Below are 22,986 nucleotides of genomic sequence, written 5' to 3'. Positions count from 1 at the left end.
AATCAGCACAAATATCCCCCTCCATAAGGAAAATTCCATTTCAGACACCCTGGCTGTGGGGTGGAGGGACCGTCTCTTCTCACAGGAGCAGCAGAAAAGCTTGGGTGGCAAGGGGGCCCCAGTCCAGGTGGAGGGGAAGCAGGGCTGGGTGTGGAGGCGGAGGGGGAATCCTGCCAGCGCGGAGGCTGGGGGCGGGACGAGGGGGTCAGGCTCCACAGGTCTTGCCTGCCTGTGTGCCGCGGAGGTGGCAGTCTGTCCTGTGGTCAAGGAGGAGGCCCCAAGAGACCACAGACAAGCAGTTCCTGTCTACATTTTAGCGGGGGGCGTGGATGGGGAGAAAGATGCTATGACAGGTCTCCAGAAGAGCTATGACGTGGGCCTGAGCTTTGGTGGTATTGGAGGGATGGAGCCACATGTGTGATTCAGGGACGGTCATAGGTAGGAGACGGGTCCTGGTGGTTGGCTGGTGCTGGTCATGATATCCACGTGACCAGCTTGGCAACAGGGCCTGGTGGCCCCATTCAAGGAGGAGCACGGGAGAAGAGTCCAGCTGGGAGCTGGGGGTGGTGGGGGTGGTGGAGAGACCCAGGTACGTCCGGGGGACCCCCAGGTGAGAGGTCCAGTGGGCAGCTGGACAGACTGGTCTGGAGGGCGTCTGGGGCCCCTTGATATGTCTGTCTATAAAACAAAGATGATTTTCCCCGGGAAGTTCTAACAGGGACAAATGTACCATTTGTAAAGCACTTTCTCTTACAATACTATACAAATGTCAGCTATCATTCCTCCTTTACATAATTGTTAAATATATCTAAACAGTAGAAAAAGGAAAGGAAGAAAAACAGACTAACTTTGAAATCCTGAATGTGGCTGGATAAATTATATTCATAAACAGGAACCTAGTAAATCTGCCCTGTGGATTAAATTAGCTGGCTTCCTATGCTCCATATCACTAAATCATAAAACCCTATCTAAGTATAGCATTTACTTCAAAAAATTAAGATCCTGTGATTTTACACTGTTACTAACCAGCAGGATACAACATGGAGTTAATTTGACAAAGGAATGGAAAAAAAGCTGGTGTCTACTAAATGCGATCCAGATCGAGGCTCTATAAAGACAAAGGTTTAACGTCACTACATAAATGGGCTCAGTCATGAGCATAAATATAACTATTGTTGCTGACACTGAGCCTATTATTCTCCCCTGATTCTGATGTACTGTGTTTAAGAAGGTTTAAAGAAACTAGGTTGATTAGATTTACTTTTCAATGCTTAGCACAGTGCCTACTACATAGTAGGTATTCAAATATTCGTTGACTTGAACACCTTTTAAAAATTCACTAAGCTTCAAAAAGTGTCTAACTTGGCATCTTTTTGAAGTTTCAAAAATATGTCTTATATATGCTATAGTCAGCAAATCATGGGTAAATACTATCTCCAACAGCTCACCGTGATACATATGCTGAAAAGAGACAAAAATATCATCACTGTGGGTAGTTGGATTGAAAATAATATTTCTGAAATCATACTGTGGCAGACACTGTTGGCTGCCTCTCCTCTGTCCCTCACACCCCTTCCTCCAAGCTGGCAGGGGAGGGTATTGTTTGGGTGTTGACCCATTCTGTGCTTAGGAAAGTGAGTGAATGTTGACTGATCAAAATCTACAATGATAATTCCTTTCCCTAAGTTCATGGTGGGCTTAGACAAGAGCACAAGACACAATCTGGCCAAGGAGAGTGAGGGGACATCTTACATTTCTGAAAAGGGTTTCTCAAGAAGATTCCCTGCCCAACAGACGCCTGAAGACAAAGTGCCTTTTTTTGCTTTTATACATGGCTGCTTGAAAATGTGATGCCTGGAGCTCTGGCAGCTATTTTGTGACATGAAGCCCAAATGCTGAGAATGGTAGAAGAAAAGGAGCTGGGTGATTACCCGCTGAATGAACCAACTCCAGAACTTCCTACGTCTGGACTCATAAACAGAATGCTTCTGTTGTGTAAGGTTATTTTTACTAGATACTCTGTTACTTTCAATCAAAGACTCCTAATACAAGCAACTTTAGAATTTTCTTAAAAATTCATACTTTTTCTGAAGTATTTAGAATGTGAATTAACACCAATTTTCCTGGAATTACTGTGCTTAGAAAGAGTTATCTGACACACTATGTAACCAGTTTTCATAACCTGTTTATTTTTATTAGCTTTAAAATTCAGATCACAATAAAAATAGTCTTGCCTTACCTGAGGGATTATATGTTATCTGATTAAATTTCTGTACTCAATGTACTTTCAATACATCATATTTTCCTATTTTATATATATTATGCATTCAGCAAGCACAGCTTTATAGGAAAATCTTGCCCCTAGTATTATATCCTCGCAGAATTAGGAGGCTCAGTTCTCATCTCTCCTAATTAAAATGATATATACCAGGCAGGTTCTGCTGCCCTGCAAAATCAGAAGTTCCCAACTCCTCTTCCCAAAGCCCTGGGGTCATTCAAAAATCTCACTTTCTGAAAAGTTTCATTTTTTCTTTGAATCCTTCAAACAGAAACTTCTAAATAGAGGGAATTCATTTTTTTTAGTGAGCACCTTCTATGTCCCAAGCATTTGTTAGGTGTCAGGCACAACAGCACACACAGAACCAAACACAGGGTCTCAGGGACTCAGGGGCTCAGATCTATGACAGTTGTATACCTACCATATCATGTATAATCTTGGCATGATTCTGTTCTGGCTTCTGTAGGAGCCACTGCAAAACCTAATCCAATGGTCTACTAAATTCCCACAAAGTCATTCCACTTTCCTCTCCTCTTGAATTCCTCTCTGTCTTTAGGAAGCTGTCATCTTTTCCTGATATCTACCAAAGAATTCACATCAACCCTAGAGCTGAAAGTGGTAGGGCCATTGTGGAGTCTGCTGAGCACAGGCCTCAGGTCTGCACTGAAGGATGGGAGAAGGTGGTGACAGCTCTGTGCTGGCATTGAACATTTTGTTGAGCACCTACTATGATCCAGCTCAGGAGCCAGAAAAGACATGCACCATTAGACCAGCAAATCCAGGCCAGGAGCAGGGGGAGGAAAGACCTGGAATGTCCTCTCTGCTGTTTACCACGGGAGGACGCCGAGGGTCGGGATGAGCAGGTGTCAGCGCTCAGGTGAGAGGAAGCATGGAGCCTGCCGTTCCACCCTGATTTCCTTCCAGTCAGGGCATTGACCTGAGTCAAAGAGGATTCCTTTCAAGAGGGAGGGAAGTCAAAGCTTCCAGTGTATGTCAAGGCAGAGGAGGCCCCCCTCACTAGGAACACGCGGCAGAGAGGTGGGAGAAAGGAGTTTCAGGAGTCTGTTTCCAGGTCAGCCCCTCGCCATTCCCCCAGCAAACAAAGGGAAAAGCTGCTGCCACCACCAGCCAGCCTGACGTGCGGGGGGCCCACCTAGAACAAAATTTCTGGAGCCAGAACAGCTTCACAGCACGCAGTATGCGCTCCACCCCCTCAGTTTTGCAAGGGGCTCAACTCCAGTCAGGGTTCAATTTGGAAAACCCCTGCCAGGGAAGAGGGGGCTGGCCCAGAACTCTCCCAGTCACAGCGTCTCCTGGGGCAACGGGAGCCCCACTTCCACTAGAGACATTTCCTGCCTGTGTGAGCATTTGGAATGGAGGACAATAGTGATGTACTTAGGGGAGAAAATTTCCAAACCCAGAATTTTAATTTAATGAATAGACTTCTGCTCTGACAACATTGAAGACAAAAAGATGTTCTAAGCAGCTGGTACCGTTTTCTGAACTGCTGCCTCTGATGAGTATGAAGAACACTAGTTCGATGTCATTAGCGATCTCTGACTTTTAAATGCAAGTCCTGGGGCCACCTTCTCAATCCACTATCCCTATTCCCCGAACTCTGGCTGCTGCAGCACAGGAGCTGGACCCACATGGGCTGTGCCCACACCTTCTGTTCATGTTCCTGGAAAGGCAGGTGAGGCCAGACTTCCCTTCCTAACCCAGGGCCTCTGGGGCTCCCACATTCTCTCCACAACCCCTTTCCCTTCTCTGGGCAAAGCCTGCCACGGCCTTCCTTTCCCTGAAGTGCCCCAGGCAGCCTGGCTCTCTTCAGAAGCCCCCTTCCACGGCCTTCCCTCTCTTTCCAGGTCTTCCCCTGTCCCAGGTAGGGGCTCAGGGAGCCCTCCCTCCTGCTGGCCCAGCAGAGCCTCACCTCCTGTTTGGCAGAAGTGACAAGGGGACCAGCAAAGGACTGGGCAGGTAAGACCTCTTGAGAGAGCAGGATACAAATCCATTTTTGCTAAAGCCTGATTATACAGCACTATTAAAATGTGGCAGTGTTGCCTGTAGAACCATTTAGAACCAAATATATAAAAAACGTTCCTTAGCCACGTCAGATACGTTTGCTCCAGCAATGCAGCAGCACCTTCCAAGCAGGAGGACCCTGAGCCCCCCAGGAGCCCACATTTCCCCCACTGAAGCCCCGCCGCGCCGGGACACCCACCTATTTGTTCAATGAGGTTTCTCCAGGAGTCTGCGGGAATGGGGTGGATCATCTGCAGGGCCTCGGTGAGCGTGGTGGGGCTGTCGGCCAGCGCTGGGCACTCCTCGGGCGTGGCCCCATTTCCCGGGGTGGAGGACGACTCGCTGCCAGAGAGGAGAGGCAGGGGCCGGTTATTTTTAAGCTATGATACACCTTGGCCAGCTTGCCAGAGACGGCCGTGCAAGCGGCACCGTCCAGATCGAGTGGCCGCCGCCCCTCCCAGCCAAGCGGGCCCCACAGGCCCTTTTTGTCACCGCACAGGGTGCGACCGAGTGATTCATTCCCACAGCAGTCCACCCAAACCTTCATGTTTTCGGAGCTCGCGGGCAAGCGTCAGAAACTTGGCGCGTCCTGCCCGCTCCGCGGCGCCGGCCGGCCGCCCCGACGGGTCCCGTGGCCCGGAGCCCAGCAGTGGGGCGCACCCGCGTGGTCCGCCGTCACACGGCCCTGGGCCCCGGACCCCGGGCCCCCTCGGGCTTCGATCCCATCCCAGGGCCACGCGGCCGGAGTGTGGGCGCCGAGTGGGAAGTGAGCCTCCCCGGGGGAGGACGCAGGAGGCAGTCCGGGGCCGAGGGGCACCCCAACCCAGGCGGGGTGCCGGCACGACGGGGCCGGGGGCGGGCGATGGGCCGGGGGCCGACGCCCGCGGCTGGGGCCGGGGGGGCGCGGGGGGGCGGGGGTCGGGCCGGCCGCGCGCCCTCACCTGCCGGGCAGGTGTCCCGCCGCCGAGTCGCGCGCGTCGCTCTCCGAGGTGGAGCTGTCGTGGTCCACGGCGCAGGCGGCGCTGAAGGCTGCGGCCAGCAGCTCCATGGGGGTGCGCGGCCCGCGGGCGCCGGGGCCGAGGCGGGGCCGCGCAGGGGGCCCGGGGCCGGGCCGGGGGCGACGAGCGGGCTGCGGAGCGGGGTCGCAGCGCGCGCGGCTGGAGCCGGAGCTGCCGCCGCCGCCGCCGCCGCTGCCGAGCGCTCCCGCGGGCGGGCGCGCGCCGGAGGCTCCCGGGGTTGCCACGGCAACGGGGAGGCGGGAGGGGCGCGCGCGGCGGGGGCGAGGCCCGGCTGCGGCGGGGCGGGGGTGCCGGGCTGGGCGCGCCCCGGGCCCCGCGGTTGGAGACGGCGGAGGGCACGTCCCGCGGGCCGCGCCCCCGCCCCCGCCCCCGCCCTGGGAGAGGCTGGGGGCGGGACGGGTGGGGGCTGGCGGTCCGCGCGCTCGCCTTCCCGCCCCCTCCTCGCCGGACGGCCGGACCCCACGCAGAATCGCGGGGCGAACTTGGAAGATACGGGCGGGGGCGCGGACTCTGCTCCGAGCGCCCACGCACCCCCGCCTTGGCCACGGCGCGCAGCCCCTGCGGCCCGCGCCCGCGAAGGGACCGGCCCGGGCGCCCCCGCCGTGGCCCCGCGCTCTCCAGAGGTGCTTGTTTGTGGGCGAGTCCGAGGTAGAGACCCTGCACGCCCCCTCCTGACGGACTAGGGACAGGGGCCCGGCGCGAAGCCTCCTCCGGGGGGACCTGGCCACCGTCGCCACCCGGAGGCCCTGGGGCCCGAGGTGGGGACAGGGGAACGAGAGGAGAAGGAGCGAACTGTCCCCAGGCCTCCCCAGTCTCCCTGACCAGTCACGACTCTTGGGGTCCGCGCTCGTGTTAGCCAGGTCGAGGCGCTTCTGGAGACAGGAAGCAAAGCCCAAACGGGTTACTGGAGTCGAGTGGAGTGTGGGTGAAGGTGCGAAGTGGAAACCTAGAGGGCTTTTCACCCAGCAACACCAGGGGCACAGCCCCCGCTGTGGTTCTCAGCGGCCCGCCTGCCCCCCGTGATGGGCGCTGGGTGACAGCGGCCTGCTTCTGCCGGCCAGGGCCACTTCCCACGTTACCCTCTGGAGCACTGGGGAGGGCGGAAAATCTTCCTCTGCACCTTCCAGCCGGCGGCAAATGTATAAGTGAACAAATTCCTTGCTTTGAGTAAACACTTTTGGTGGGAGGGGTTCACTTACTAGTTAGTAGGTTGGCTTTCATGTGTTCCTTAGCCAACCCCCGAGAGCGTGGCAGTCGGTAACGAGTTGGGGCAGACAGGAAAGAAGGCAGCGTGGGGGGCGGGGTGCATTTGCTTGCAAGGGAATTCCGCCCCCCAGACACCAGGGGCGCATACTGTGGGCCCCTGCCCATCCCATACCACACCTCCCACTGACACCAGGAAAGGGTGCCCAGGCTGACTGAAAGCCGGTTCCTGAAGCTGCCGCTTAGCCCCAGCTCCTCTCTGAGGCCAATGGGATTCGTCATATCTCTTCTTGCCCGTAAGGCCTTGGAATATTTGCATGACCACCAGCTGGCCTGCTCTTTTTCCAGCCCAGTCCCTCCATCCCTTGACTCACCCCACATATTTCCAGATAGCTCTGTATTTTCATCTGCTCTCTGGACACCCGAACATTCCCCCAGTGCACCCACATCTTCCCTGCACCACCGGTGGCCAACCAGGAGGCCAGGCAGAAGGTGCGTGCTGGCCTCAATGTCTGTCCCCCCACATCAATGTCTCACTGAGCTCTCTGCATGCTGAAAAGCCTTCAAAGCAGTCCCCACTCCTTGGCATTTGGGCCTCTCTCCAGTCCATTCTGCCTTCTGTCCCCTTTCTACACTGTGGGTCTGCTTCGGTCCCTCCCCTGCTTAAAAGTCTGCACTGGAGTGCCCTAACCTGAGAATGACGGCCTGGCACCGGGTGGGGCTCTTCACCGCCCCTACCACCACTCCTTGCCAGAGGTACCGCCCTTGCTGGCTCCTCTGACGCTTTGGCTTTACCAGACACTTTTCCAGGCTCTGGGCTTTTGCAAATGTTGTTCCCTCTGCTGGAACTGTGCTCCCCTGGTAAAGTACCTCACAGGATGAGGTGCACAAGGAAGTCCCCTCCAAGCCCTTCCGCTGTGCGGTCAGCTGCTCTGCCTGGCACTGTGACTCTCTGTGAACAGGGCTGTCCTTATACTACATTATGGGGTCCTCCAAGGCGGGCACCTTGGTGTCCTCCTCATTTCTCACAAGGGCTGAGGAGGAGCACTGTATGGGCAATCACTGGGACCTGCTACTTTGCATGGTTTTATCACCCCTTGAATTTGATGTAACCCAAAGTGGAAACTTTCACACCAATGCACCAAGGGGAAAAGATTCATTTTTTTTTAAAATCAGAAAATATCCAAGTGAAATTACATAGATTAAGATGAGCATAATAAGACCTTCCAGTTGAAAAATAAGCTAAAAATATCCTCCTAATTATAAAATCAGTTTAGAGAGTCACTGAGTTCTGAAGGCATGTAACTTTAAGCTAAATTCCCCATGTTCTATTTTCTATTATATTTAGTGTGTATTAGGCAGGCTAATTACTAAAATCTCCGTTTAACCATCATTTTACTCAGAATCATTGACAGAAAAAATAATTACTTCAGCTACTTATGCCTGATTAGCACATAGTAGGTGTTCTGTAAGTGTTTGGTAAGGATTTAATGGTATGTTTAAAAAATGTTTTGGTTATTTTATGTACTTCATCTAAAGATTATTTCTTCCTCTGAGCTATAAAAGGTGAATATTGGAAACAAAGTGTATTCTTATTGATGTAGCAACCTCAGCCTTCAGGAGTCCTTATTTATATTAGTAAAACGTTACTTTATTCTGAGAGGGAATTGCTGGGAGCAGAAGGGGACTTAGCAATGATCTGCTCCAGCACCTTTATGATGCAGAGAAAGAAGCAGAGCCAGACACACACAAGGTCACACAGCTGGCTAGTGGCCGACTTTGGAAGTATATGCTAGTAAGTCAGGACTGTATGTGTGGGACAAAGAAACTGCTCACTTTGTGTTTTTTGTGGTCTCACAGTATGTCACCAGGCTATCAAATGTTAAAACACATTTATACTCTTAAATCCAGTAAGCAAATGACTTGGATTTTTATTTATTTATTTTTTGGTTTAAGAAGATAATCCTCAAGTATATATAGGAAACTTGTAGAAACAGGTGCTTCATAGCTTTTAATTAAATGTATCTTTTAAAGTCATAAACACAGTAGGTTATTTTTGTCACTCTCAAAAGACTTTTCAGTTGCTTTGAAATCAATAGATTTTAAATCGCGTAGGCAGCACCTGCAATCAATCCACAGAAGGCTACAGCCTTGAGGTTAAACAGACCCCCAAAATCCAGGGACAAAGTAGGACAACAAAGAACAAACATAGCCTTTCTCACTGCAGCTCTGAGAAACCCAGAAAGCCATACTTGATGGATGAAAACATTTCTCCACAAGGGGTCTTCCAAAACTAGATTGCTCTGTTGGTGGGGCAGAGGTGAAGACCTTTCCATAGTAGTGATGGTAAAGATCATTTGTAAATGTGGGAATGTAACATGATACGGAAATAAGTAAAAAACACAGTCACTTTAGCCGTGTGCATTAAAGAATAAACTTACCCAAAGAGAGGTCCAGCCTTTGCCCAGGGCTCCTGGGGAGGCCATCTCTAAGCCATTGGAATGTTCTGTCTAATAAAATTGTCTTTGCTTACCCGGGGAACTGGGGCCACACCAGATAAGGTGGGGTCATGTGACAATAGCTCAAACTGCAAAGGGGCTGAGGACTGGGTGGCCAACCATCCTAGGTGACCAAGCCCCAGGAAGAACTCTGGACACCAAGGCTCAGGTGAACTTCCCTGGTTGTCAGTCCTCTGTGCGGATCATCACATATCGCTGCCAGAAAATGTTAGCACTGTTCACAGATCATGGGGAGAAGGTAACCAGAAGCTCCAGGTGAGACTTTTTGGGATTCTGCCTGTGCATTCTCTGCCCTTCGCTGATCTGTAGTCTTTTACCATAATAAACCGTAACTGTGAATATAACAGCTCACAGTGAGTTCTGAGTCCTTCTAGTAAATTTTCGAATACGAGGTTGGGTTTGGGGGACATCCAAACTCTGCAGTTGGTGTCAGAAGTGAGGGTGGTCTTGTGGGCTGTCCTAACTTGACAAGCCTCTAGTCTGATTTAGATACAGCGACCATGTACCCCTAACGGCCTTCCTTTCCATGATTGCCTTCATTCCTTCCGGCTGCCCTGTGCATAGCTGCTGTGTTAGTTTTCCCCAGACATGTCTGATCCTACGTATCTGTTATCTTCAGTGACTCCCCAGGACCTTGCTGACTATTTGCTGCTAATGGAGTTAAGGTACAGTCCAGGCTGGGGCTGCCCCCATGTGAGCCCGCTCACCCCTGAGCGCTCCCAGCCTGCCTTTCGTTCTGTTAGTACTGTCCTGTTAATCACTCGCTGGCATGGTTTTTCTTTCCAGGGGATCTGCGATTTTGGGGGGCAGCTAGAGAGATGTCATTTATTTCTGCATCTCCAGCATCCAGCACACGCAGGAGGCATCAGGAAACAGTAGATGAGTAAGTAAATACGAGGAAGTTGGCAGGTGTTATGTTGGCGTGCCCTCGGTGTCAATCTTTCTGCTACAGTTACTGAGTGTAGCATTAATAGTCCCTTGGTGTTAACACCATGGCTTTAACTGGCCTCTGGGAATGAACAGGCGTCTGGGATTGGTGCCTTAAGCTTGGGGGAATAGCTGTGATTTGTTGTGTTGAGTCAAAAAAACCATTAAACATGGATTCACTGTTTTGGTAAAGTGCAGAGTGTTTTGTTTTTGTTTGACATGGTTGCCATGTGGACAGTTGTTACAGTTTGGGTAAAATAGGGAAAATCTCAGAGGAATGAAGAGATACACAGAAAGCTTTGTCTGGTTTCAGGAGTTATGCTGGCATTGGATGGGTTTGGGGAAGCAGGCATTGAGTCGTGGGGCCTGACAGCTGAAGAGTTGGTATTGCTATGCTGAACGCATTTTCAGAATCAAGAATAGGTGGTTACGCTCTGCTCTACTTCCAGGTCCAAGAGGAGCATGGATCACATTGCTTGGCTAGTGAAATGTTGAAATTTCCAAAACATTTTGATGGTTTATGTGTCCTTATCTTATCCTTAAAAATCAGTCACAGATGCTGGCCATGTTCAATCATGAGATGCAGACAACTCTATGGCCTTGATAGAAATGTATTTCTCGAAATCTACTCCAAAATGACACAGGAAAAGATAATATAATGCTTGTATGCTTGTCTGAAACTGTGGAGAATGAGAGAGGGCCTGCGAGGTGGGTTTCTATGGAATATGCCTGACCAAGGAGGCGATGTAAGGATTTTGGCCGTGGGTTATGTCATGGCTTTTGACCAATAGGAACCTCCTGAAATAAGGGGGACTCTAAGGAAGAATACTGTTATTTGCAAGATATGTTGGGGATGAAATCTGGAGTAAGATTGGGAGTTGCTTAGGTACACATAGTTTACATTTTAGGCTGTGGTCCTTGGGGATCTATAATTTCTTAGCTGGAACTAAAGCTATAAAGGAATTAATGGCCTACTTCCTTCCACTTAGATTCATTCATTTTAAATCACCTTATAAACTATGTCAATCTAACTTAGTCTTATGTGTAGTCCCATAGTGTACTATACAAATAGAAAATGATATTATTATTATTACTTAGGGAGCCTACATTTAGCACTAAAAAACATCCACTATTGTAATGGAGAGTGTACCGCCATAACCCTTAGCCAAATGTAGCACAACTGTATAAGTTATGAAACAAGAAAGAAAAATATGTCCATTCAGAAACAAAGGAGACTTGAAGTTAACAAAGTAAATAAGTAGGAATTGTTCACACATTAGTCCTTGAAAATTGCAAATAACTGGATTTTAGAGAACTGTTTTCTGTATCAAGAAGTAAGTAGTATAGAGACTTTTGTTGAAACAATCCACCTCGCCCTTAACATCCAGTAGAAAGAATTTTCTTTGTTGAGTCACCAGGACTGTGTTCAAGGATTTAGAGTCTTCTAAAAAGACCATTATGACTTTGGTGGTCGCTTCATGAGAGCTGTTAGAGAAACCAATGAGCTGGGCTCCCAGATAGAGTGACCAGTTCCAGGTCCTTGACTGCCCATCATAGTGTTGACGAAAATGCCTTTCTTCCCAGAAATTCAAAGCTTTTGACTATTAGCACTCTTTCAATTTTGAAGACTTTAATAAGGGAACTGTGACCAAAGTGTGCAAATTAACACCAAACGAATGTTATTATCAAGAGAAAGCACACTATTTCAAACATGTATCAAATACACAGCAATCAAAAAATTTAAAAAATGAACAGCCAGTGTTAGCCAAGGCTTAGAAACTCATTTGCCTCTGGGAGTGGGAGTGTGAATTGATGTAACCTTTCTGGAGGGCGATCTGGCGCCCCTGTCAGAAGTTTGCAAATGTTCTTACTCTTCGGCAAAGAGGTTCTACTTCCAGGAATATGTCCTAACAAACTACAAGAATCCATGTGAAAAAATGAGCCACAAGAATGTTTAACACAGTCCTAGGTTAACAGTGAAATATTTGGAGTAACGTGGATGTTCAATATGATTAGGAGACTGACTATTAAATTATGACATATCTCTAAAATGGAATATAATTAAAAATGATATAGAAAATATTCAATAATCTGGAAAGATGTCCATAATGTATTGAATAGAAAAGCAGACTCCCAAACTGGACGGTAGTATGATATTATTTTGTTCATAAATAGACATATATATATGGAATTGTAAGCCTATATATATATATATGAAAAAGGACTGCAAGAAAGATCACCAAAAACGTTCACGGTACAGTTGACTCTTGGACAACATGAGTTTGAACTGAGCAGGTCCACTTACACGTGGATGTTTTTCAATAAATATATTGGATAATTTTTTGAAGATGTGCAACAATTTGAAAAAACATTTTATTTTCTCTAGATTACTGTATTGTAAGAAAAAGGTATATAATATCTATAACATATAAAATATGTGTTAATTGGCTATTTATGTTATCAATAAGGCTTCTGCTCAACAGTAGGCTATTCGCAGTTAAATTTTAGGGGAGTCACAAAGTGATTCATAGACTTTTGACTGTGAGGGGTTGGGGTGGAGGTTGGTTCCCCGAACCCCCTTCTTGTTCAGGGGGCCACTGTACTTGTTGTTTGGTCCAATTCGGAGGGAATTTTCCTGTTTACTTCATATGCATTAAAATTTTTTTCTACAATAAATGTGTCACTTATGTAATAAGTGGGAACGAGTTCCTTTAAAGACAACAATTCCTTAATGTGCATAAATTTAGAGCATGAGTATAAAGCATTCACATAACCATGGGGAATCATGATGAACTTGAAAAAAGGGGCTGGATTGTTTTGTATTCTCTAGACTTGGAGGAAAAACAGCTCAATTTACTACATAAATTTATCTCTTAAAAAGCTCTTCAGTTTCTGAAGAATCATGAATTCAAATTTTACAGTAGAATACTTCCTGGCATCTCTAAAATTAAAGCACTTACCCGATATTCTAATCTAACTGGTTGTAAAAATAGTCCCTTTTCCAGAAATTCCCTTTTCCTTCCATAAATCCACATGTATGACTCCTAACCAGAATGCTTCTTTTTCAATTGAAGTCATGGTCCCATTAAAGGTGTCATCAAATAAATCAAAGGCAGGTCACCCTAATACCACAAGCCCCCGCATGGGTACATCCCACCTGTGCAGGCCCAGATGCCGCCTCCTGCATGAAGCCCACCCCTGTTCCGTCCCACAGCTTAGCTAAACTTGCTCATTGTGAGGATCTCCTGTACCTCTTCACCAGTGCTTCTCTTAAAGCTTGATTACTTTCTTGGAAAATTAATTATCTGTCCTACAGGACTTTGCATAGAGACAGATTCAGCCTGATTTGTGTTGCCCCCTTGCTGTGTGGGCAGAGACCTTGTACATCCTGGAGGCTCAAGACCTATTTGCTGAATAGAAACCGAGTTGGAGGAGGCGTGGAAGCACACAGACATTTCTTTGGTATCATCCCCTGCTTCTCGGTAAGTTATAGTCATAGAAACATCTTACAAACTCTTTTCCTCTCACCCATTAAACACAGCCCTCCTCTCCTTGGGATTCTCTAAGAGGTGAGTGCACCTTTAGCTGAAGGACCATTATTGCTTGGGGGAAAACATCAGCAAAGATGTGGAATTTCACTTTTCTTTCTGTACCTATTTAGTGTTCACCCCTCCTCTGAGCTGACCAGTTGATACTTCCTTCCTAATTTTAAACTGCGTCTCATTTTTTCCACACAGTGAAGACTGCATGCTAAATTATTGCTGTTTCTAGAATGTGGCTCAGCCCTGGGAGGAGCTTTTACTTGTCACAGAGTCAGCATGATCTCTAGGCCTGATTCTCTGCTGGGCTCGGGGTAAAGAAGGTCCTTTGTAGGTCTCTCTTTTCCTCTTAACCACAAGGCTCTTTTGTAAGGGTCTCAGAGGAGGGTTTCAAGCCCACCAGAAATGCCTTCTTCCATTTAAAATTAGCATCTGTTCTTAAAAGAGACAGGGACTCTAAGCTGTTACTAGTTGAGTGTTTTCTTTAAGAAGTGAAGTATTCTCACCAGGAAAGAGGAAAGCCTTCTGGACACAGTGACTCACAGAAACGACAGATCAGAGTGGAAAAATTCCTTCCCACTGAGGACACCTTAGGATGCGCACTACCCCTTCCTGAACTCAAGGCTCATTGTAAGCCCTCCATACACAGTGAGTCTCCATTGACTGCGCACTTGGCTTAAAGATGGAGTGCCCTGAATTGTCTGGACTGAAATCCACTTCAGGGGAAGCAGGCACTCATGTACATTGACATTAATGATGGGAGAGCAAGATTGTTCAACCTCACATGGACTTGAATTTGACCATGACCCAACAACTGCAGATGTGCCATGGACTGGACGACAGTGGCCCCCAAGTCCATGCACTGACATCCTGACCCCCCGAGGTGATGGCGTTTGGAGGGGGGGACCTTGGGAGGTCATAGGTTGTGAGGGTGGAGCCCTCAGGACTGGGATTAGTGTCCTTGTAAAGGACACCCCAGAGAGATGCCTACCTTGGTCTTGGATTTCCCAGCCTCCAGACCTGTGAGAATTACACCCCCCCCACGCAGTCTGTGGTGTCCTGTAACAGCCCCCTGAATGAACCAGACAACATGGATTTACCCTTTGCCACAGCAATTCCATTTCTAAGAATTTGCCCTGACGACACGCCCTGAAATATGAAACAAGATTTGCACAAGGGCATTCACTGTGACATTATCTTGATAGCAAGATATTGGAAAAACCTACAAAGCATCTCCCAGCATGATGGTGTGGCCACATGGGGAGGTCCTCTGCCGCTGGGGGAAGGAGGTTGAGGAGGGCGGGTCTGCACCCACCCCCGGTGGTCGCCCGTGTCCCTTACAAGCAGACAGGGCACATGCAGGCCATGCACTGAAGAAGGGGCGGTTGTAGAGTTATATACATGCTTTCTTTTTTTCCCCAAAAAAGAGAATTAGAAGGGAAAAAAGAGAAACTAGGAAAGGTGGTTACTTCCAGAGTTGGGGTAGAAGGTAAGACTTTTCTGAGTGTACCTTTTTATATACTTTTGACTTATAAACCACATAAATGTTTTACATATTCAATTAACAGAGAAAAATCTAAAAGTATAGAGAAAAATCAAACCATAGAATCAAAAATAAACAGAAACAAATGAACCTAAGTAACAGTCAAATTGATAACAGCACCACACAGAAAAAAAATTAATTCAAGTAATTTGGAATGTAAGTACTTCATACCATTACTGGGATCAATGCTAGGACTAAAAAAAAGCAAAGAAACCTTCAACTTTACTTGGAAGGTGTTGGGAGATGAGCTGTGTGCCCTGAAAAGGTATGCTGAAGTCCTAACACCTGGCACCTGGGAATGTGACTTGTTTTGGAAATAAGGGTTTTTGCAGATGGAATCAGGTTAAGATGATGTCATACTGGGTTGAGGTGGGTCCTCACTCAATAACTGGCATTTATAAGAGGATGGAAATTTGGACACAAAGACATAGAACATGCAGACAGGAGAATGAAACACGAAGATACTGGCGAAGGTTGGAGCGACGCGTCCGTGAGCCAGGGAGCGCCCAGGACTGCTGGCCACCAGCACAGACTAGGGAAGAGGCGTGGAGCAGATCCTCCCTGCAGCCTTCAGAGGGCGCAGGGCCCTGCCAAGGCCTTGATTTTGGACTTAGGGTCTCCAGAACTGAAAGAGCACAAGTTTCTGTTGTTTTTAAACCACAAAGGGCTGTGGTGCTTTGTTACGGCAGCCCCAGGAAACTAGTATCATAGATTTGTTGTTGCTTATGGTACAGGTGCGGTAATTGTGACATTCTGTATATATTTGCAGGCTAGAGAAATATCCCACAATATGTTGATGTGGAGAACCAGGGTCCTCACTTTTAGAAAAGGTGGTTGAAAATACGTAATGGGAGGGGGGGGAAGGAGGGATGCTGTGTGTTGGATTGGAATTGAAGGTTTACGAGCTCTTTCTCTCCTTTCACACACACACACACACACACACACACACACACACACACACACACATGCCCGCCCGCACGCACGCGCACACACACGTCCCAGAAACAATGACCTGCCAGTAGTAATGAGCATACCTAGCCCCCAGATCTTGGTTTCTAAACCATTTCTGCACTAAAAGCAGCTTGGGGGCCCCTGGAGAAAGGGCTGCCTCCAGTCCAGGATATAGAAAGTATATAAAGTATCTTGCTTAAAGGGGCTCCCACAGGCTCCGTTTGTGATAGTTTGAGCATCAAAAGGAAGATGAGAGTAATGGAGTAAAACATATTGGACTAAAAATCAAAAGCAAACCCCACCATGACTCCACAGTGATACTCAAAAACAAAATAAAACAACAGAACAAAGGAGGGGGTCTTCTTCATAGAGGAAAATCAACTAATATAAGTGGAAGGAATACTAGAACATTCTCATTTTGCAATTCCCAATGTAGTGGTAAATTCAGGAAGGATCATTAATGGATATTAAAAGCCACTGAGTGAAAGATTAATAGGAAAGATGATATTTACATGGCCTCAAATTATCACTTTACCATTAACTTATTAGTTGCAAAAGGAAAAAAATTGTATATTTACTTGGGAGCAATCTGGCAGCTTCCCAATTAACCAAATAATCAAAGTTAGCTGCAGGAATAGTGGGCCAGCTGACACCAGCGCCTCCTGATAGGACTCAATTCGAAACACCCATCACTCAGAGGCATTCTTGCTAAAATGTTTAACCTGAGGTTGATCAAGCGTCTAACCCTAACTTCGAGTTTAAAAGAAAAATGGAGTAAAGGAACAAGTCAGATGCTGCCTGAGGAAGCAGCCATACAAATACGTGATGGGGCTGTTCTGCAAATAATTAGCTTGGATTTTCAAAAAGTAAGTCATGGGAAACAAAATGGGGGGCCTGCTGTAGATTTGGGGAGTCTAAAGAGAGAAAACCAACAAATGTAGTGTTTGAAATCCGATTAGATCTTGATTCACTGATCCTGCCTGTAGAAAACATTCTGGGGGCAATCGGGAGAAATCTGAATGTAGACTGGATATTAGATAATGGGATGATGGCGAGTTTTCTTGGGTGTGATGATGGCATTGTGAGCACGCAGAAGAGCGTCCTCACTCTTAGCAGCTGTGCTCTGGACCTTTATGCATGAACAGCTAACATGCCTGCAGTTTACTTTCTGGTGGTTTAATGGAAATGGAAGAGTGAGAAGGTAAGAGAACATGAATATGCAAAGGGTCAATTTTTTGAATCTAGGTTGAAGGTAAATGGAAGTTCATTGTATGATTCTTTCAGTTTTTCTATTTAAATTTTTTCTTTAAAAAAGTTGGGGGAAAGGAAAAAAGTATTTAGAGAAATAGTATATTTGAGTTAAAGAACTGTGTCCACAATCAAGTTTAAATGTAGTCTGATGAAAGGTGTTGATTACTGAGTTCGGGATGGTGTAAAGGCTGAGGGAATGACATGGCCTTGGCCAGACCCCTTGCCGAACTTGGGAGCTCTGGGGTGCCAGGACCCACTGGTGTGTGAGCCCACGAAGGCAGCCTTTTTGCCCCCTGGGTGCACTGCCAGACCCCCGGTGCCTAGAGCAAAGCTTGGACCATAGTGGATGCTGATAAGCATCCATCTGATGCAGTGAAGCATAAATAGATCAGGATAAACAGCTTGTCTGATTTCTGATTATTTTTTTCAGGATAGACTCTTGGTCAAAGATTAAGAGCAGTTTTATTGCTTTTCACATATATTATGAAATTTCAAATGGCTATATTGGTTTGCACCCAACTGGTGTCTCTCTCTGCATTCTTTTCTGTAGCCACTATTAGAATTTTAAACAATCTGCCAATTTGAAACATGGAAAATACCTTATTTTATTTTACATTTCTTTCTTTACTAGCAAAGGTGATTTTTTATTTGTTCTTGATCATTTCATATTCTTATGTTGTCTTTTGTTGTCTCAATTTTCATGTTTATTATTTTAATTTTAGGATGACTGTTTTTCTGATTTGTAAATACTGTGTGCCATGTTGTTTTATATGAGGTTTTTTTTTTTTTTAAATGTGGTTCACTTTATAGGAAAGGCACATCTTTCTGAAAGAGAGTCAGCACGTCAGTGAGGGCTGGAGGGTGGTGTGGTCAGCTCTCAGCCACCCTCTCTGGGCCCCCAGGGCAATCCTGGCTCCATTTTCCCACTGGAGAGTGGGGCAGGGCACTGGGCCTGGGGGTGAGGGTCGGGGGTCACAGAGGAGCCCCACAGGGTCTCCTTGGCCCAGCCCCTACATTCAGGCAGGCAAAACAGTTGTATTGTCATTTTATAGAAAAGATAACCAAGGAGCTAAGACCTCTCCTTGCAGCCTCGTCGTCCCAGGTCCGCAAAGGTGCAGTGGGGTCAGAGGAGGCTTTTCAGTCCTGAACGGTTGCTGTGACCCCAGATCACTGCCAGGCGGTCCTCTCACCGTGGCCTGTCCCCCAAACCTGTCTGAGACAGTTTGATCTGAAACTGTCAATGTCAAAACCAGACTCACTTGTCTGCCTGTTCCGTCTCCTTTTCACTAACATATGATTGCTTTCAGCACATGCTTCAGAAAAAAATGGAAGGAAGAACAGCTGACAGATTTATATGAACTGCCAACCGTTCAGTAATTAATTTATTCCACGCATGACCAGGAGCACCCACGATCTACAAAGCCCTGTGGCCCATCAAGCCTCAGCACCCGCGGGGTGGCTGGCTGATCATTATGTGGAAACCCCAAACCATATGCAATGAAATGCTGATAACATTACCCTGACAGTTTGAAAAGATTGCTCTTTGAGGCACATTATTTCATCTTTATAGTCTCTGAAGGATTTATTTTATTGTCTTTCACACGATAGCAAATAATTTTTGAAAAACTAGTGGGTAAACTATGTATTTAAAGTTGTAAACATGTTTAAAAGGTGTCTTAATTTCTATAAGAATTTTGAAACTTTAAGGGGAAATTTCAGTAAGATGTGGCATCTTTATTTTTCTCTTTTCAAGGAGCCTGGATTTTGAGATTTGGTGTCTTAGGTCAGGTTCCCTTGAGACAAAGATGGGAGTGCAGAGCATGCATGAAGGAGGAGCTTCCGGGGGAGAGAGCCGGGCAGCGAGGGGGCAGGGCGCGGGGGGAGCACGCGGGGCCAGCAGCCCCGGTCTCCGCTGCTGCCACAGGGGCTCTGGAGCACGCCCCCCCTGCAGAGTTTGTCCTGGTGGTGGGGAGGAAGCTGGAGTTCTAGACTTGGGCAACAGGCAGGCGTGGCCTAAGGGCTGTGGGAATGTATGTGCAGGGCCCGGGGCTGATGACCCCGGGGGCAAGGCCTGGGGAACCGGGGCTGGGCAGGTGGGGTCAAAGGGATTTGAGGTCAGGCGTTTTGCCCAGCATCTGATGTGTGCATGCAGAATTTACCTTCTATGTCAGTGTATAGAATGCTTCCAAGGCGGTAATTATCTTTTGTTAGGTAACAAATGACCACAACGCTGCATCTCACAGCAAAGTTTACACTCTCGCAGAGCTTCCAAGGGTCGGGAAACCTGTGGTTCTGGCTCAGGGGCTCTGGTGAGGCTGTGGCCCAGCTGCTGGCCAGGCCTTGAGGCTCTACTTCCTACTGGCAGGAAGCCTCAGTTTCTTCCCTGGGGTGGCTGCCTGCTGAGGCCCCAGTGGCATGGACGGTGGCTTCCCCAGGTTGAGTGCTCCCCGAGAAGGACCTGCTGATGCCCTCTGCCTTTTATGACCTTGACTTCAATTCGCAACCATTCTCTTCACCAATCAGAAGTGGTCATGGGTTCCAGTCCACACTCAATGGGAGGATGTTGATACTGGGTGGTGGGGTCACTGGGGGCCTTCTTGGAGGTGGGCTCCCACGCATTCCTTCAGCTTTTTGCCGGAAAAGTTCTAAAGACAGCCAGTATCTCTGTCCCATCTTTGAGTCTGACACTCGCCAAAGCAAAGACTCCGAAGTGGACAGCCGCTGGGTCCTTTCTGCTGAATCTGCTGTCCCTTTAGCCCTCTGGTGGCCAGGAGTTACCCCAGCAATGCAGGGTTTTCCCAACGTGCATCTTCTTCCGAGGGCCCCTTCAAACAGAGCAGGTTGTTTCTGTAAAATGAGTGCCTAGGATTTGCTGGCCTGCCTGGAGCCCACATCCACCCTCTCGTTTCTTTGGCTGGCACACAGATTCGCAGCTCTCCCCCCAGCCCTGGCCTGACAGCCTGCTCTTGGTGGACACATGACTTGCCAACCTGGGAAGACCTGACTCCTGGCATGATAATTAAACTTGGCCGACACAGAGTATGCTGCTACTCTACAATACCGAGTCAGAATCATAATTTGGAGGTTGTGTAGTTGCATGACCGACAGTGTCAGGATTTAAGAGGCCGGCGATGCCAATTACCCATGTCAGAACAGGCAGTGGGGAGGCCTCCCACAGCCTTTCAGGGCCCAGTGTGCTGGCCGCTCTTGGTGCCACCGGGGTGCTGAGGGCCACATCCCTTGTTCTTTTCTATCTCCATAGCCTGAACCCCTCCCCCAACTCCCTATGTGCACTGGAAATCCCAGTACATTGTTTCTGGGTGGAACAAGTCATGTTTTCCCTGGACTCTCATATTGTTTGAAAGGTGACACGCCCAATGGTATTGCTGTAATCAGCGTGGCAGGAAATGTTGAGCAGAGATTTTATATAGCATCTCTTAAAGTCCGCCAGGGGCATGCTGCAGAAAAGAGGGCCAGTGGAAGTTTTGCCCCCAGAGTTGAAAGGTGAAGAGAAGGCACAAAATGATCAAGTCCAGGCTTGGACCCCTGTGAGTGGGGGCTGGTGCCATCTAGGGAGAAACCCAGATTCCCACAAGGAAAACCGGGTGGCAGGGCCTTCAAGGGCACCCCACAGGGCTCTGCGGGGGGTGGGGGGGGACACGGCCGGCCTCAGGCAAGGACTTGGGAGTGTGTGCTCTGCACAGTGATTAAGGCAGATCAGTAAAATAAAGCCTGGGAAATGCTAATTGGAGATTGGAAAGATGAATCTAAACTCCCAAGACAATGCACAAGAATCATGTTCATACAAGCATTGTTAATATAAGAATTGCAGAGGAAATTCAAACTGTTCAAATTCCAATAGACATTTATTTTCTAGCATCTCATGTGTGGCAAGCACTGTTTTAAGTGTTCTCCTTAGATTTTTTCATTTATCTCACAACCCTGTAGAGTGGGCTAATACCTATAAAATTCAGAAACTTCTTTGATCTATGACGTTCACTTTATCTTCGTGAACACTGCTATCTCCACCAGCAGATACAAGTTGCAGGATATTTGGAAGGTGACCTATCAGAGCCTCGAGGACCATCTAGTGGAGATACTGTTTACTATCACAGTGATCACTGTATCCTCCCAATTGTAGATTACAAGAAGTAGTGTTATTTGCCAAACAACATTTTGGCGGGTTTGTATTTTCTTACATTGCCATCTTTTTGCTAGAAAGTCTTAGAAACATGATCAATTGCTTTAATCAATCTACCTTTGAAAAGGGATTAGTGTGGCTGTCTCTTAATATTGATAGCTTAAATTTGAGGCAACTACTCTTACACAACCAACATGCTCAAAATAGATGCACGAATGAGTAAATAGAGCCTGAGGATGGTGGACACACATCCTTTTGTGAAAAGTGGGACACAATTCTCAGCACCCCATCCCCTGCCTGGGGGTGATTGTCCAGAGCCACGATCTTCCCCTGGAAGGGCACTTCTGGGTTTGCCCCAAGACACGTGTAGTCAAGGCTGCAGTTCCCTCCATGAGCATGGCTGAGGTGCCTGGGGCCCGGAAGCCTTTCCAAGCAGGAATGCATCAGAGCCACACAACTAAGGCCCCACAGTGGATTTTAGGGCACTGGGGCTTTCTGGGAAGCTGCCAGGGGAAGTGGCCCCTAAATGTTCCCCTGAGTCACCAAATAAGGAATTTTCTGGTGGAAATCAATCCTCAGAACAGTGAAGGTGCTTAATAAATATTTGTTAAATTAATAAACACATAAATGTATTCCTCCAAGTTGGCAGAGGTCAAACATCTACCAGAAACAATGATTTTTGTTTTAGAGCAGCTAACCACAATCGATTCATTCTTCCCACTGGTATGTGGCTAACATAACATTGTCTATGACGGCAACTGTGCATTTGTGGTCAGAGCTACTCTGTACAGCAGCTCAGGCTGTGCACCATCCGACTCCAGGGGTACCTTTTACATGGATGACAGCATGAATGGTGCCCTCTAGAGCTGGGCCCTGGAATCACATCCTCAACTTAAAAACGGATACTTTGTTCTAGACTCTGTGGCCGGGGAGTCATGAATCCAGGGCATTCATCCATTCCTTCTCACCAGCTGTCTTGGGCCAGGGGATAGAACAGTGAACAAACACAGCACTTGAGCAAGGTATCATCTAATAGATAAGTCAGCAGGAAATTACAAATGAGGCTACATGATGGGGATGCTCCCTGGTGCTGTGAAACCTCAAGAAAAGAGTTTGCAATGCAGCCTGAGGCAGGAAGCATGAGGGGCTTATTATTTTTCACATTTGAAAGATTCTCAAAAGTTACAACAGTACAAAGAACTTGTTTTGTGCTTTCTCTGAACCACTGGAGAGTCAGCTGCTGACCTGATGTCCTGTCAACCCCAAACACTTTTCCGTGTGTATTTTCTACACCCAGCTACTAGCTGCTAAAATACAAGCACTGAAATCAGGAAGTTCACTTTGATATGTTTTTGCCAGTTAGTGCTCAGACACCTTTCAGATTGCACCTGTTGTCACAATAATGTCCTTTATAGCAAAAGGTCCAATCCAGGTCACCACTGCATTCGGGCGGCCAGCCTCTGGTTTCCTTCAGTCTGGAACAGCTCCTCCGTCTTGCTTGGCGTCTGTGGCCTTGACACTCACAAAGATTTCAGGCCAATTATTTTGTAGAATGTCTCTTGATCTGGGTTTTCCTGATGTTTTCTGTGATTA

The 22,986-nt window shown here is 47.6% G+C and overlaps 1 protein-coding gene across 4 annotated transcripts in view; it reads right to left on the bottom strand.

Annotated features, from left to right (window-relative positions):
- NGEF (neuronal guanine nucleotide exchange factor) overlaps window positions 1-22,986 on the bottom strand; it is a 90,205-nt gene that overhangs the window by 27,825 nt on the left and 39,394 nt on the right. For 3 of the 4 annotated variants that reach the window (XM_036911785.2, XM_036911778.2, XM_036911793.2), the window contains one exon: window positions 4,500-4,642. In XM_036911785.2, the coding sequence (XP_036767680.2) occupies window positions 4,500-4,642 (143 nt within the window). Of the gene's footprint in view, window positions 1-4,499; window positions 4,643-5,241; window positions 5,504-22,986 lie in introns of those variants that run through there. The other variant, XM_036911813.2, reaches the window with a different exon arrangement.

Source organism: Manis pentadactyla, chromosome 6 (genome assembly GCF_030020395.1).
Source record: "Manis pentadactyla isolate mManPen7 chromosome 6, mManPen7.hap1, whole genome shotgun sequence".
Classification (NCBI taxonomy): Eukaryota; Metazoa; Chordata; class Mammalia; order Pholidota; family Manidae; genus Manis; species Manis pentadactyla.
The sequence above is the reverse complement of the archived record's forward strand: the minus strand, read 5'-3'. Positions and strand labels throughout refer to the sequence as shown.